Source organism: Varanus komodoensis, unplaced genomic scaffold, assembly GCF_004798865.1.
Source record: "Varanus komodoensis strain SLA01 unplaced genomic scaffold, ASM479886v1 scaffold1, whole genome shotgun sequence".
NCBI classification, from domain to species: Eukaryota; Metazoa; Chordata; class Lepidosauria; order Squamata; family Varanidae; genus Varanus; species Varanus komodoensis.
In genome coordinates this window covers 102,007,930-102,022,039 of record NW_025335268.1, presented here as the reverse complement: position 1 = coordinate 102,022,039, position 14,110 = coordinate 102,007,930, and the positions used below count along the sequence as shown (strand labels likewise).

Here is a 14,110-nt window from a genome sequence, read left to right as displayed (position 1 = left end):
AGTGATTCATCAAAACGAAGAGAGGGAGAAAAAACCCACCTTCTACAAACCAGAAAGTTAAATGTGACTATGTCCCCGGAAACAAATCACTATATCATATATGCAACTCATGCAAACATTACTTGATTATTTGATGTAAAATAAGTGAACAAATACTTTGCCTTACCAAACAGTCTATCAGTTCTTAGCAATGCCACTGATCCTGGCTGGGCTCTCAAACAGTACCTAGAGAAGGAGGCAGAATGAGAATCAAAGGATATTGAAGGGGAGTAGGAAAGGAACAAAAGAATTCTGTGGATTCATGGATCCATAAGTTGAAACGAAGCCTTGCAGTTTGTCGGGATTGAGAGGGACAGTTGTTTTCGGCATGTGCTCCCAGGTCATGCCAATCTGGACTAGTCAGAGGAGGAAGCTGAGAGGGCCTGGGAATTTGGGGCATCAGTCTTGGAGAGGGGAAAAACAGAGAAACTTATCTCAAGGCCACTCTTTCCAGGTGCTGAGGCAAGCTCTGAAAATAACCAAGATGTATAACTGTCAGGAGGGAACATGGGAAATGAGTTCTCCAAGCTGGATGAAGCTCGTACGACTCTTGGCCCCATGACATGGCATTGGGAGAGAAGGGCTAATCAACTAGAGACATGGTAAACAAAGAAAAAGCAAGCTCACTTCCAGAAAGGATGGGGACCAGACATACTCAAAAGGAGGTCATTACTAGACTGCGTTCAACAAGCCACTCTGTGCATGCTCAGAGATTGATGACTGAGTTTACTGGATATACTTTGGGGGGGAAAGAACGTTTGCAAAGGAATGGTCTGTTGCCTTGAATATGCAAAGGGAGGAAAACCTAGTTCTTCTAGCTGCTGCCTGTCTCTCTGCCAAATGTCCTCCTAGCCTGACAGCCCTGAACCCACATGGTGTGATTCAAATATTTGCATTTGGTAAGACTCTCTTTCCATTCTGTGAAAGGCTATGCTCCATGCCCAAAACGTGTTGTCACTGAGCATCTCCTTTGCTTTTGGAATGGATACCTGGGTCTAGGACATTTTGACCTGGTTTGCATGATCAAAAAAGGTGGGTTATTTAAATCACATGCCAACAGCCCCACCAAAATCCATGAGCTATTAGAAGATCATTTTCCTTGCCAACAAGCCATGCTATCCAAGTTAGGATGACAAGACAATTTGTGCAACTTAGATCTCTGTATATGCTTAACAAATGCTGTATTGTGTGTGTCTAAAACTGCACTGAAGCCAATTAATTCAAGCTGATCTTGCAAATATGAGTTGAACTGCGCTCTTTTTCATGAAAGCTGAGATTGTGAACAGTAAAGCTGAGAGCAGTCATCTAGAAAAATGTTTCTGATACATTCACTTTCAGTGGTTCATGCACGAGTGTGAGCACAAATGACAGTCTATTTTAAAATGTTCTGCTGCCCATTATAAAAACTGCCTGATAAATTAAAAATGGCAACTTCTTTCTTGAAGTTATCCCTAGGTATTTGGTGTTAGATAGCTATTTCCCCATTTCTGTCATATAATTACTAGATCATCACCACTGAATATAATGGATACCCCTTTCATTTTTATTTTTTTCTAGGTAACTAAATGTAATCTATTTATTTCAGACAGTCACGTCATATGTGAATTTTCCCAACACATTGTTAAACAATTCTACCTGCAGAGTTGCACAACTGCTTATCTTGGTTGTGTACAAATCATGAACCTGCTGGATTTCAATTATACCAGCTGAATATAACATTCTCATACATCCTTGTTCAAATCTACAGTTTCTTTCTACAATTCCTTCTTAATCTCTTTAGCAGCACAATAATTATAGAATAGCATTTTCAAGGTGGGCTCCTGACATTTTAGTTTTCAAAGTTGAGTCTAAACCTTGTCACCCAGTTTTTCAATTTTCCAAATATGTATTTATATTTGCATTTGTTCTGTGCTTATAACTCTAGTTTTTGTTGTTGTTAATTTAATTATAAGCTGGATAAAAAAATCATTGTAAATTCTGTAACGCTGAAGAAAAATGCAGGACTTCAAAAACTAGTTTACCTACTCAGAATATTGCCAACTTCACAAATGATGGTGACGTTGAAAGCTGATAGTTTACAAAGAGATGCAAAACCAAAAAAATATTTCAGCATATACTATTAATTAAGAGCAGGGACAGATCAAGGCCTTGATCAGACCTGGGGTTGTCTGAAGTGAGGCCAGTATTCTAAACATAATACTCAACTCACAAAAGATTTCTGTGTCCATGAATTATTTTTTATTTATTGTCTTTCTTTCCCACCCATCAGCCCAAAGACTCCCTGAGTGGTTTACAAAGTCATCAAAGTACAACACTAAACCAAAATGTTTTTACTACATATTTTATGGAAATTGTTTTCCATGCTATCCCGGAAGCAGAAGACAGCAAGATCTTCTGTGATGGAGAACTCAAATTCAAATACAGGCTTTTCTTTAAACAACACACAGCAGACAAACACAGAAAACATAAACATGTAACAAAACATTATCTCCTTTTGTCCCAGAAAGCACAGACTTCCTCACAGCATTCAGCCATAATAGCCAACAGGACAGATGGATAGACACAGATACACCCACATGATTTTCTTGCCTGAGAAATTATTCCCATTTCTTACTGGGCCAATCACCTTCTCTCAACCTAGCCTACCTTATGGGATTGTTGTGCAGATAAAGCTTGGGAGAACTTTAGCACTTGGAGGTAAGGCAGAATATACGATAATAAACGGATGTGATACTAACAAAGATGTCTCACAAGGTGTTCAGCAGGAGCCCAACATGTAAAATGGACTACAGTGCATTTCATCCTGTCTTAATCTATGGACTCATTTACAGGCATGTATAGTAGAGACAAGATACATTTAATATCCAACACGTAAATTTAGCTTATAGAAGTCCTGGGTAGGGAGACTTAGGACAGGCATTGCCTTTAATTATTCATACCACTGAAAATGAGAAAGGGCTACTTGCTTCTCAAATTTTCCCACATTAATGCCTTCATTCTGCTTGAACATTTCATTTCATTTATTACTTTTCCATTCCACTTAGGAGTCAAGCTCTCTGCACAGTTTACAAAAATTAAAAAGCAAAAATATAGTATTTGACGCTTTAACACGCTAAATTGAAAATCAATTAAAATGGCTCTTACAGTAGAATATCAAGAATATCAACTCAAATCAACTTTGTTAACAAAATCAAGGTATCTTGTGGCACCTTAAAGACTAATAAATTTATTCTAGCATAAGTTTCTGTGGACTATAGTTCAATTAAATATATACGGCACATGTGTGTATGGGGGGGTAATTGTTAAAAGGGGAAGAGGGGTCATGATGAATCAAGAAGTCCCCTCTGCAGAAAGTGGTCACTCTACACTTACATCTATGCCAAGTGTTCTCATAGCTGTGACTTCACTCATTGGCTAAACACACTGGCAGGTGGCGGTCAGCTCATTTCATGCAAAACAATTGGATTATGTCCGGGTGCTTTGCTTCGTGTCCCAGATTCTACAAGGGCTAGTGGCTTGTTTCATTTTTACATGAAAGTTTGGGATCTGCCAGCTTGAGCACACCCTGACAAGTTAGGCTGCAGGCTATACTCTCTTAGGCCTGTTAATCCAGCTATGATTCAAAGAGCAAAAGTTGTCATTTCCAGTTCCTAACAAATGCTCGTATCAGTACTTAGGATACTCTTCAAGAGATCTACAGCCGTCTAGGTTAAATCTCTAGCAGCAAAGGAATCCTAGAATTAACAGAATTAAATGAACCAATCTAGATGTTTCATTTCCATGCCCTATTTCAGGACCAGGCAAAAGACACAGATGATATGAAAGAAAGGGAGGAAGGGAGGGAGAGTAAAATGATCCCAAATAAAATTGTAAATTGAGCAAAGACCATGATGCATGGTTCCTAACTGGGAGGAGAGTGGTGATGGCAAAGAATGTGCCAATAGTTCAGGTGTTGAAAGAGGAAAGTTCAAATAGGTGGCTTAGTGGATATGCGTAGTTAGGTTATGAATTTAAGTGCTAATAGAAAGCATTTAAGATGGGTTAATGGGGCAAGGGCAGATAATTACACTTGTTTACTGATACAAGTTTTCTCTTCCTTTTTTAAAAAGTCCCCAAGAGCCACGCAGATTCTTAACCTCCAACAAACCTCATTTTATTTTGTCAGATGAATATATACAATGTTTGAATTTGTATACAAAGAACTATTTTAAAAAAAAATCTATAGCAATACAAACTATCTATAGCAATACAAACCTTAAGCTGTCAACATACAGTATGTATTATACAGCATCTTCCTGTTATTAACAAGGATCAATGGAGTTGATTGGGTTACTATAGATAACTACAAGACTATGATTTATAGAAGCAACATTAGCATTGTGTAATAAAATTTGAATTAAAAACTGAACAAAATTAAATGATATAGAAAACTAAGATGATCTTCACCAGACACTGAAATGACAGCAAGGTAAGCACCAAACCAGCTCCTCTCAAGACCATTCTGTAATTACAGTGCGACCACCAAAATTGTCCTTAGACCTAGATGATTAACTTTGGGACCAAGTCAGGCACATATGAGAACAGATGACTTACAAGTAATCCTTTACATAATCAGAAGTACCTGCAGTTGTGTCACTGCTTTCCATGAAATCACCTAGGCCCCAAAATGGCAAATTAGCAAATGGCAAATGGCCTATCACTGTCAACAATTTTAGATACCATCACTTTTTAAACATTGATAAATAGTGGCCTATTTTAAACATCACAGGCACATGCTTTTTGCCAAAGGTACATCTCTAGAAGGCTCTGCTTCCCGTGGCTTGCTTTAACAAGCTGACATGGGCTAGAGTCAGAGGCGCAGCAGATCAGGTAAACTCTTCTCTAGCTTCTTCTGAAGGAAACAACTGAAATGAGTCCAACCTAGCAGGGCAAGCAGGAGCATCAGGCACCATAAAATATATTGTACGTAAGCAATTTTATCCCTCTCCACATCACTGCTTAGCAAAGAAAGTCACAACTGAATATTGAGAGGCTATCTCCAGGAGTAGACCAGGATCTAATCCCTCCCTCACCACAACTCCACTCGGATGCACTGAGTAGAGATGCAGAAAAACATTTGCTATCAAATATTCAAATGGCCTTCAAATGGCTTCTCAGCGGTGTTCAGTCACACAGAACCTGAATTTTCTGCCACTTTCACTCAAACCCTTCGTAGCTTTGCAAACCGTAACCCAGAGGAGTATTTGCATCACTGCCTAGAGAGAATTCACAGATGCTACACTAAATCTTTCTGGATTAAAATCACCAAGGACAAAATCCTATGCATGTCTGGACTTTTAAAAGTCCTGTAACTGGCTGGCTGGAGAATACTGGGAATTATAGAAATTTTTTATATGCCATAAAGCATTTCTAATTCAGTGAGCACCTACTTTATTGAGCTAAGCTTCAGTTCCACTTTCAATGACAACACCATGTTACACTATCTATAAAGGCAGAGTACAGGCCTGAGACCAACTGTGTATCCAGTGTTGGCATACTAATGGCAGAGAGGAAAAATGAGCTCAGATGATAAGAAACACACCTACACCTGTCTGACCTAATGTTATGCAAAGCTATAGAAGCAAGTAGCAATTATGGAAAAACGGCAAATTGCACACAAAAGGAGAACATTTTCTATGAACAGCTGCGCCTCAACTTAACTGCAACCTTGTTCCTACCGGAGCGGGACTTGAGTTCACACCGTTTCTTGACTCCGTGCCATACGTTGCAAGCTAATGGAAGTTGTTCCTATGAGAGCCTGAATGTACCTTCTCATGCTGCCTATTCAGCTTCCCCTTTTACCTGCTTGACAAAAGAATCCTTCCCTCACCCATGGATGCAAAAGCTCATCCCCAGAAGTCAGATTTGCTGCTTCACTCATCCCAATCTGGCTCTCCAAATGTCCCAAAAAGCCATACCACCCTTCTCCTGGATCCACCCCCTGTCCTCTATTTGTCATTCTGTGCTTTCCCAGCTTTTGTGCAGCCTTTTCCCATTGTAAGAGGTTGAAATTCATCTTGTGACATTTAGTTACACTGCTGACATTTTTGGCATTTTCGCTGTCTGGTTTTGCCTTCGAGCCAGGCACCACTGGAATGGAGCCCCAAAGAACACATCCAAAGTTGAATCTGGTCCTCAGACTGAAAGAGCACCTGCACCCCTGGTGTTGAACAATAATCTCCCAGGGAGCCCTATACTATATATTTGTTCTGTATGTGGTCCTCTGCCCAAGGGAGCTATCTGGATGCTGCCTTATGCTTCTTCGCCTTACCGCAGTTTGTGTGATATAAGGAAAATTTAATCCATGTGTTCTGAGATTCTTGGAAAAAGTCAGTCAGTTATTCTTGCCGGAAAGGAGCATGCAGTATCAGATGCTGTGATGTCTTTGTGCCTGGTAAGTTGTGTGTGGTGCATGGGTTGGACTACTCTTCTTTTTCCATGACTGTCTGGCTGTACTGACCGATAACTGGTGGGAATCCGTGGTTTGCCATGAATCTCATGCTGTTAAGGGCTCTCTACATGTCAGTATGAAATGTTTCCATGAAAGATGGGTGCTCTACTTGTGAAATACTGGTTGACTGTTTTATCATTAGACCCAGACATTGTTAATTAGACCCAGGCATTGATAATTAGAGAAGATTCACTTATCTCAATGACACAAATTAGATCCTTATAAATGCATAGGATGTATTACTATGTCAAACATGAATAAGTCTGGATCCATTCATGTACACATCAGTAGTTCTGTCATTATAGAATAACATTCTCATGGTCATCAATGATGTTCAGATAAGGAACTATAAACCTACTGCATATATTTTAATGGTTTCAAAAAAGAATGTCAAATACAATTGTTTGTGTTCTAACAAAAGGCTTGAAATATCAGTGATAGTGATTATGAATGAGTTGTGAAAATAATAAAGATACTAATGTCTCCATACTGTAAGCACACAAATGTACTAGGTCTTAAGATTTAAAACAAAGACTTCAAACTGATACATATTTTGTGTAAAAGGCCCAAAGGCAACAGATGAAACACATCAAACACCAATAAAGAAACATTTTACAACACAGTTGATCTTCTTAATGATGGAATTCCAAGATCATTTTTCTTACACTTTGGGGCATTTGTAATTTAAAACCGCTAAGATATTATTTACTTAATACTTGCTGTTTTTCCAGCTTGTTCCCCCTTGAAGGGGGAAGGTTCAGTAGCAACTTCATATAGCTTTTGAAAGGCTAATTGCATCAGTTACCAATTTCATAAAGCAGATGCAGCAAATTAATGCATATGCGTTCTTTTAAAATGATCATCAGTGTCATGAAAAGCAATATTCCTTATGGAATATGAAAGGAAAGCTTTGGAGAGCCTTTTTAAGAGCAAGACGCAGCTGATTTATTTTCTTTTAACACGAGATATGAATCCATTGCCATGTGTTCATTTAATTCATCCTTGCCCTGGAGTATGTTGTATTCTATTCAAAATGATACGTGCCATGGAATCTACAGGCAAATGTTACAATTCCAAAGCATGTTCTCTACAGATCCGTGTCCCGCTCTTCTTTTTCACTTCCTACAATCACCATGTTCAGCACAGCCACCCAGAATTAGATAATGATTGGAACTAGCCATAAAACATAGATTAGAGGGGATATGTATATTCTCAGGGGATTCCACATTCTTTAAAGGGGAAGCAATGACATTCAGGATTATACTGCTTCTACCATTTCATTGCTACATCGCCTGAACAACTTCAAAAGTTTATGTTACGGTGATTCCATCTAAAAAGGAAACTCTCTTCAAAGCTTTCCTTTCATATTCCATAGGGAAGTTGCAAAAAAATGGACTCTTTTATAGTGCAAACTTTAAACAGAAAGCCTATTTCAATCATCTGCTTCATGCATCTCTCAGCGGCTTGTGTGTAGCCTTTTTCCTGCACTTGTCCAAACAGAGTGAAAGAAAACGTTAAAAAGCCATATATGTATGGTGGTCTTAAAGTTGTTCTTGCATATTTTATTCCTTTAAAATTTTGCCTAATTCTGTTCTGAAGCACCGTGGGCAGGGCAGGGAGTCGGGAGAAGAAAACACTTTTCATTCTGATTAACTATATTCTTAATCACTGTCAAAAGTAGCAGTTCAGACAGTGTACATGTCATGTGCCTGACGTTTGAGACAAGGCTATCATAATATGTGGTGAGAAAAAATGAGATGTGGAATTTACCACAAAGGAAAATGTAGCTTTGTAAGCTTCCAATTAGTTCTGCCTTTTGTGGGCATTTGTATTTTCTTTGCAGTCTATTTCTTAACAGTCCACATGGATAGGGATTTAGTTCCAGTTTAGTTTGCAAAAATAGAAAAAGTGAAGTAATAACAAGAAAAAGGTTAACAAAAGTTTTTCACATGGAGGGAAGGATTTCACTAAGGCAAGCGGAAGCAAAATACTGAAAATGAAAACACATTTCTTTTACCAAATCAAATAAACAAAAAATATGAAAATCTCACAAACACAATGATAAGTAACACATCTGGATAGTAAGGTGCAAATAATATAAAACCCTTTTCTGTTACTAGTTTGTATGATGAAATATATTTATGTCTTCTCTTAGCCCTCAAGATAATGAATAATACGGCTTCAATTTTATGTAACCTGAAATCCAATGAGTAAAACAAACACTGCTGTGTCTTTATTAAGTTAAAACAAATGCTTTAAATAGTTATTTAACGTGGTACACACACACACACACACACAGAAAACCAAACCTGTTACAGCATGTAGGGTGAGAAAGGCTATGAGCATTTTGGATAAGTAAATTTATCCACATACCTTGCAGTGTTTATTCTTCTTCAAAAGTGATTATTTTTATCAAGTACATAAGCATACTTAATATCAACTTAACTAAATTTAGATAGACAATAATGGCATGTGATCTTAAGCATGTTGGCTAGGAAAAAAGGGTACCTTGGAATGTGCATTACTGTCTTTTAACCTTTCAGCAGATTGTCCGGATACTCAGACCATCCAAATGTTGATAATTGCTTGATGGACCACAGCCTCGGCAATTTGTTTCAATCAGTTTCTTTAGATACCATCTTCTCCCCCTCCTCCTATTATTTCAGTATATTTTTTACAATCACACATCAATGTAGCAAATACACCTTGGAAATTCAAGAAGCAAACGGTAACTCCTTTGACAGATGGAATCAGCTTGAACTCTGCCCACCCAGCTTGAGTACACACACATCCTTTCCACTGCTGTGATACAGTTGCCTAACTATACCCATATAATTTCATCCATCTATTTCCTCCAATTGAGTACATCCCACATTACTCTTCTGAGGTCAACATCCTACTGCTCTAGTCCATACGAAGTCAGATCCCACTTAAAATGTATGTGCTCCCATGTAAACAAAGAATAGGTGAAATGGTATTACCAACACATCACTAGTGTCTTTCTAACAACTTATTTTACTTTATAAGCACGGGAAAATACCTCTACAAAGTGTTTTTAGGTCAAATGTAGTATGACCAGGATAAAGAGTAAACATTATTACTCTTTAATAATGTTTTCTATAGTTCAGACTTAAATATTAATTGGTTTTACAGTGATTCTCATATATTAGTCTAAGAGATGCTGATTTTTCCAAGGTCAATTGTGTGAATCCAGGGAACTTCACAACATTAGCATCTGAGTGAAGAGCTGAATTTGTGTCTCCTACATGCACTCTGTTTTTTACAACAAATTACAGTGGATCGACTCACTTTTGGAATTTAATGATTAAATCAGTTGTCTAATTTATACGTGTATAGGAATATGTTATACAACACAGGATTATTATTCTTTTACCATTTTCCCACAGTAAGTTCTTTTTAAATATAAACCAAAAGTATGTCCTACACCAAATGTGCCCATATTATGTCCGGAATTTCAGTCTTTCTGTAGGTACTAACACCACCAACCAAATCTCATGCTTCCAAGAATGATGTAAATCAATACACAATCAACTGCACATTCTTATGGACAAATTCATGATGCTTACAATTGTAGAAAACATTATGTTCATAAAGTGTACCATATTTTCTTAAAATCCAGGAAACAGTAGTGTTTTGAAGCCAACTGTCAGGATATAAATTAGATTTAGAAACCAGAGCAATCAAGATTGTAATATTTAATAAAAATGATACAGAATGTTATTTATGGTATGTCCACTCCTCAATTTGCTTCGATAATAAAAAACCAAGAGATCAACAAAATCAGTATGAAGAGAATTAAGTCCCTAGAGCAAAGTAATGGTAATATTTCTGCTTACGTAAAAACAATGGAATACAATCGATTCTCAAGCTATCTTTAAGACCTACTTCATGAAGTTGTTCTTTTAATATTTATTGTCATTTAATAACGGATAAAGTTTCACAAAACTTTCATTTAATAACGGATAGTTTCACAAATTGCTAATTTTCATAGCCATTATACCAATTAATATCTGTTCGGATATCCTAAATATATTAAGTCGTTTAAATAATAAGCCCAAAGACAACATCCATTTTCTATTGACTATAGTTAAGACTGAAGCATATTAATAATGTCAACATGTAGAAAGAGATTAAATTGTGCAGCGCAGTTACAAATACGGCGATCGTGTTCCACTACCACAAATGGGAGCATCTGACATTTGCTACTTTACGCCATGCCACCATGTTACAGAATGGGTAAAACACGTTATGTTCTTTAATTCAAACTTTTGAAGACAGATATTATGGCAGTTTCATTTTACAAGTTTTGTATCTCAGCACACACCAAAAAAGGTAGCTTGTGGATCTATAGTTTTAGGCTGCAATCCAGTATCCATTTACCTGATAGTGAGCCTCAATGAACTCAATGGACATGCATATAACTGCACTGTTAGACCACCAATTTTTCTCTTAGTTTTTAGAAGACTTAGACTATAGTTATAAACAAATTTGCTAAGGAGAAAGCCCCATTAAACACAATGAAACTTGCTTCTGAGTAAACATGAGTAGGATTAGAACAATAACAAAATTTAATTGATATACGTTTTTATAATTTCTTTATGTCACCCACTGATAAACGATCTAGCTCTCCCTTACCATACCGTAAGGTATTTTGAAGACCTAGGTCATCTTTCCAGCGCAAACCTAAAGTGAAACTATACCCCACTGGAAATCATTTCCATGGAAACTACTTAGGAATGTTGTGCTAACCAAACATCAACAAGTTAAACACTTAGAGCAAAATTCTAAGTACTCCTTAATTCATCTTACATATGCTTTTCACTGTGTCATGGTGACTCAGAGGAGGATGGTTCACTAAAATGATCTTTTAAAAAGTACACAGGAAACTAAAATAACCCCAAAAATGTGAACATGCCATCCAAATCTGAAACACGCACTATCTGTATAATGCCTGTTATCATAATGTCATACCTGCTATTTCATCATAAACGAATCTGGTATACATAGCATTCTCTAAAATTTTCCCTGTGGGAAAATTACTCATACTTTTCAAATATTAACAACATAAGGATATAGAGTTCTCTTAAATTAGTTCCTGTGGTAGTCTCGAATATTCCTAGCCAAAGAAGACTAGCATTACTAGTTTTGTATTATTATAACACATAAGCGTATGACATACTGCATTCTCATAAAACAGATTGGATGAAGGAACACAGGGTTACTTAGCTTTTGGGAGCACCAGCTAATAATATTAACAATGTACTTTTGAACATATGCTAAATTGCTATGCTGCACGATCTTTTGTCCTTTTTTTCCGTCGAGGCAAATAAATGACGGTTCTTGCAGTAATGTCTGCTATTCTAACAAATTTCTTTAAAAAACAATAGAATTACTGGGCAAGATTAAGTAACCCTACACCTGGATTTGCGTAGATACAATTATCCACCTTCAGCACAATGTCATCTGTTGCAGTGTTAGTCGTATTTCAGCTAATAGAGTTTTTGTACACTTTCCGGAAAACTTCAGCTATTGGGAAGTACAGAAATAAATGATGACGATGATGACAGCTCACCCAATTCATTTTCAGGTGTTTCTTTTAATTAAGAAGACAATGTGGGTTGCTTTTCGACAGACATGCATACCCATCTTTTCCACTGTTAATGTACAGAAATTAAAAGACGGCCAATTCTTATGTTAGCTACCACTATTAGTAGTGTTAGAGGTTTAGCACCAAGCCCATTTTCTCTTCGTGGGGTTGTTGTTCAACACCTCTACGTGTATTTCCTTTGTATTAAGTCGAGGCCTCAGTACAGGCACATTGCAAAGCGGAAAAGAAAGTAAGCGCTAAACCTGCAATATCCCACGCATAATAGCAGTATAAGCAGCAACTCAGTCTTTGAAACCATCTGATGGGCTCGACTTTCTACTTGAAAAAGTGAACTGAGGGGACGTCGAGCAGCGAGAAGCCAAAAAATCAACTTTCCCAAATGCGCATCACCGGCATACGTCTCGAGAACGGCGACTGCTGCTGCGGGAGGGAAAGCCCTTCCCAGCCGCCCTTTGGGAGAGCAATACTTCGAAGCAGGCGTCCGAATGCCTCGGCTAAGGGGTCCCCCTTTCGTACGAGCACGCGAGGGACTCCAAGGCAAAGCCCGCCAGCGTGACGGAACGAGCCAAAAGGGGAAGCGTTGCAAGCGGAGGCTCCCCGGCACTTCCCGGTCTCTGCGCGGCGCCCGAGAGGGAGGAGATAACCGCGCAGCAGGCTTCGCCCCCGGCCTCTTCCCGGCCCCCCTCCCCCAGGCCCCACGGAACGGCGCTTACTTTTGGATGAGCTGGGGCAGGCTGGGCGCCGGCGGCATCCCCCTGGCGGGGCCGCTGCTGGCACCCGGTGGGAGATGGGCCGCTTCTCGGGCATCTCTGCCAGGCTGCTCGGGGCCATTGGGGTCCGGGGCCTGGTTCATGGCAGCCGCGGGGACCATTCAGGGCGCTCAAGGGCCAGTCGGAAGCTGTCGGCGGCGGGGCAGCCGCGCCCGCCTAGACAGCGCGGCGGCAGCAACTCTGAGCAGGCGGTGGCGGCAAGCGCCGCTCGCGCCCTTCTGGAAGGTGTCTCCGCTGAGGGGGCAGCAGGAGGCTGGGGAGACGCATTTATGGTGATGCCTGGTGCCGCGGAGCCAATGGAGGGAGGAGGTGCCCCTGCCGGTGCCAGGCGACTGCAGAGCCCCGGCCATTTCGGGGATTTTGCTAATTGAGGACGGCGGGGGGGGGGGGCTGCAAGGGGACGGAAATCACCCACATCCTAGAGAGCGCGCCGTACGGGAGGGGAGAAGGGCTTTCCCCGTTCCTGCATGGACGCGGGCGAGAAGGAGACGCTGGCAGCGACTCGACCCCCCGCGCAGCCTTGGAGGGGGCGCACTGCTCAGCTCCGTCTCCCGCCTCCCTTTTGGGCGCACTGCGCTGCTCACTTGCCGCTCCCCAGCCTTCCGAGCTTTTGAGGGCACAACCCTTCGCGCACGTGCGCTTGGCTCGCCTTCTCATGGGCCCCCGATAGGGGGCGGATAGGAGGAAGCATCCCCATTTCTCTAGCGGGAAGCCTTCTGCCCTCTCAAGCCGCCTGTGGGGGTTTATGATCTCCATCACCGCCATACCTGTAGCAGCACCTAGCTCCCTACTTCACTCATTCAACCTGGCATTGCAAGCAGGGGACTTACGATCAAGGGTGCTTCTTAGGGGGAAAGTGCTCCCCCAGAGTGAAACATAAGTCCTCACCAGGAATCTACAAATGTACCAAGATTCCCAGTGCACCTGCATGTTATAGGCACAATCTTATTTGCCTTAGAAAAACTGAATTGAGGGACATCATGAAGGTGTACAAAATGTATACCTGCTGGGCAGAAGCGATTCTGTTTTTCATAATACTAGAATGTGAGATTCCTCTCATGAAGCTGAATGGTGGGAGATTCGGCAAGGACAGAAGGAAACATTTCTTCACACCCCAAATTGTTAAACTATGGTGGAATTCACTCCCACAAGATGATGTAGCAAGAGTGACCAAATGGGACG

At 40.1% G+C, this 14,110-nt stretch overlaps 1 protein-coding gene across 6 annotated transcripts in view; it reads right to left on the bottom strand.

The window, feature by feature from the left end:
- Positions 1 to 13,195, bottom strand: part of RBM20 (RNA binding motif protein 20) — a 125,376-nt gene extending 112,181 nt beyond the window's left edge. For 2 of the 6 annotated variants that reach the window (XM_044438507.1, XM_044438551.1), the window contains exon 1: positions 12,872 to 13,195. In XM_044438507.1, coding sequence (XP_044294442.1) covers positions 12,872 to 13,029 — 158 coding nt within the window. In that variant the 5' untranslated portion in view covers positions 13,030 to 13,195. Of the gene's footprint in view, positions 1 to 166; positions 226 to 5,880; positions 5,928 to 9,037; positions 12,362 to 12,400; positions 12,837 to 12,871 lie in introns of those variants that run through there. The other 4 variants (XM_044438561.1, XM_044438521.1, XM_044438545.1 and 1 more) reach the window with 4 other exon arrangements.
- Between the last annotated feature and the right edge of the window lie 915 nt (positions 13,196 to 14,110).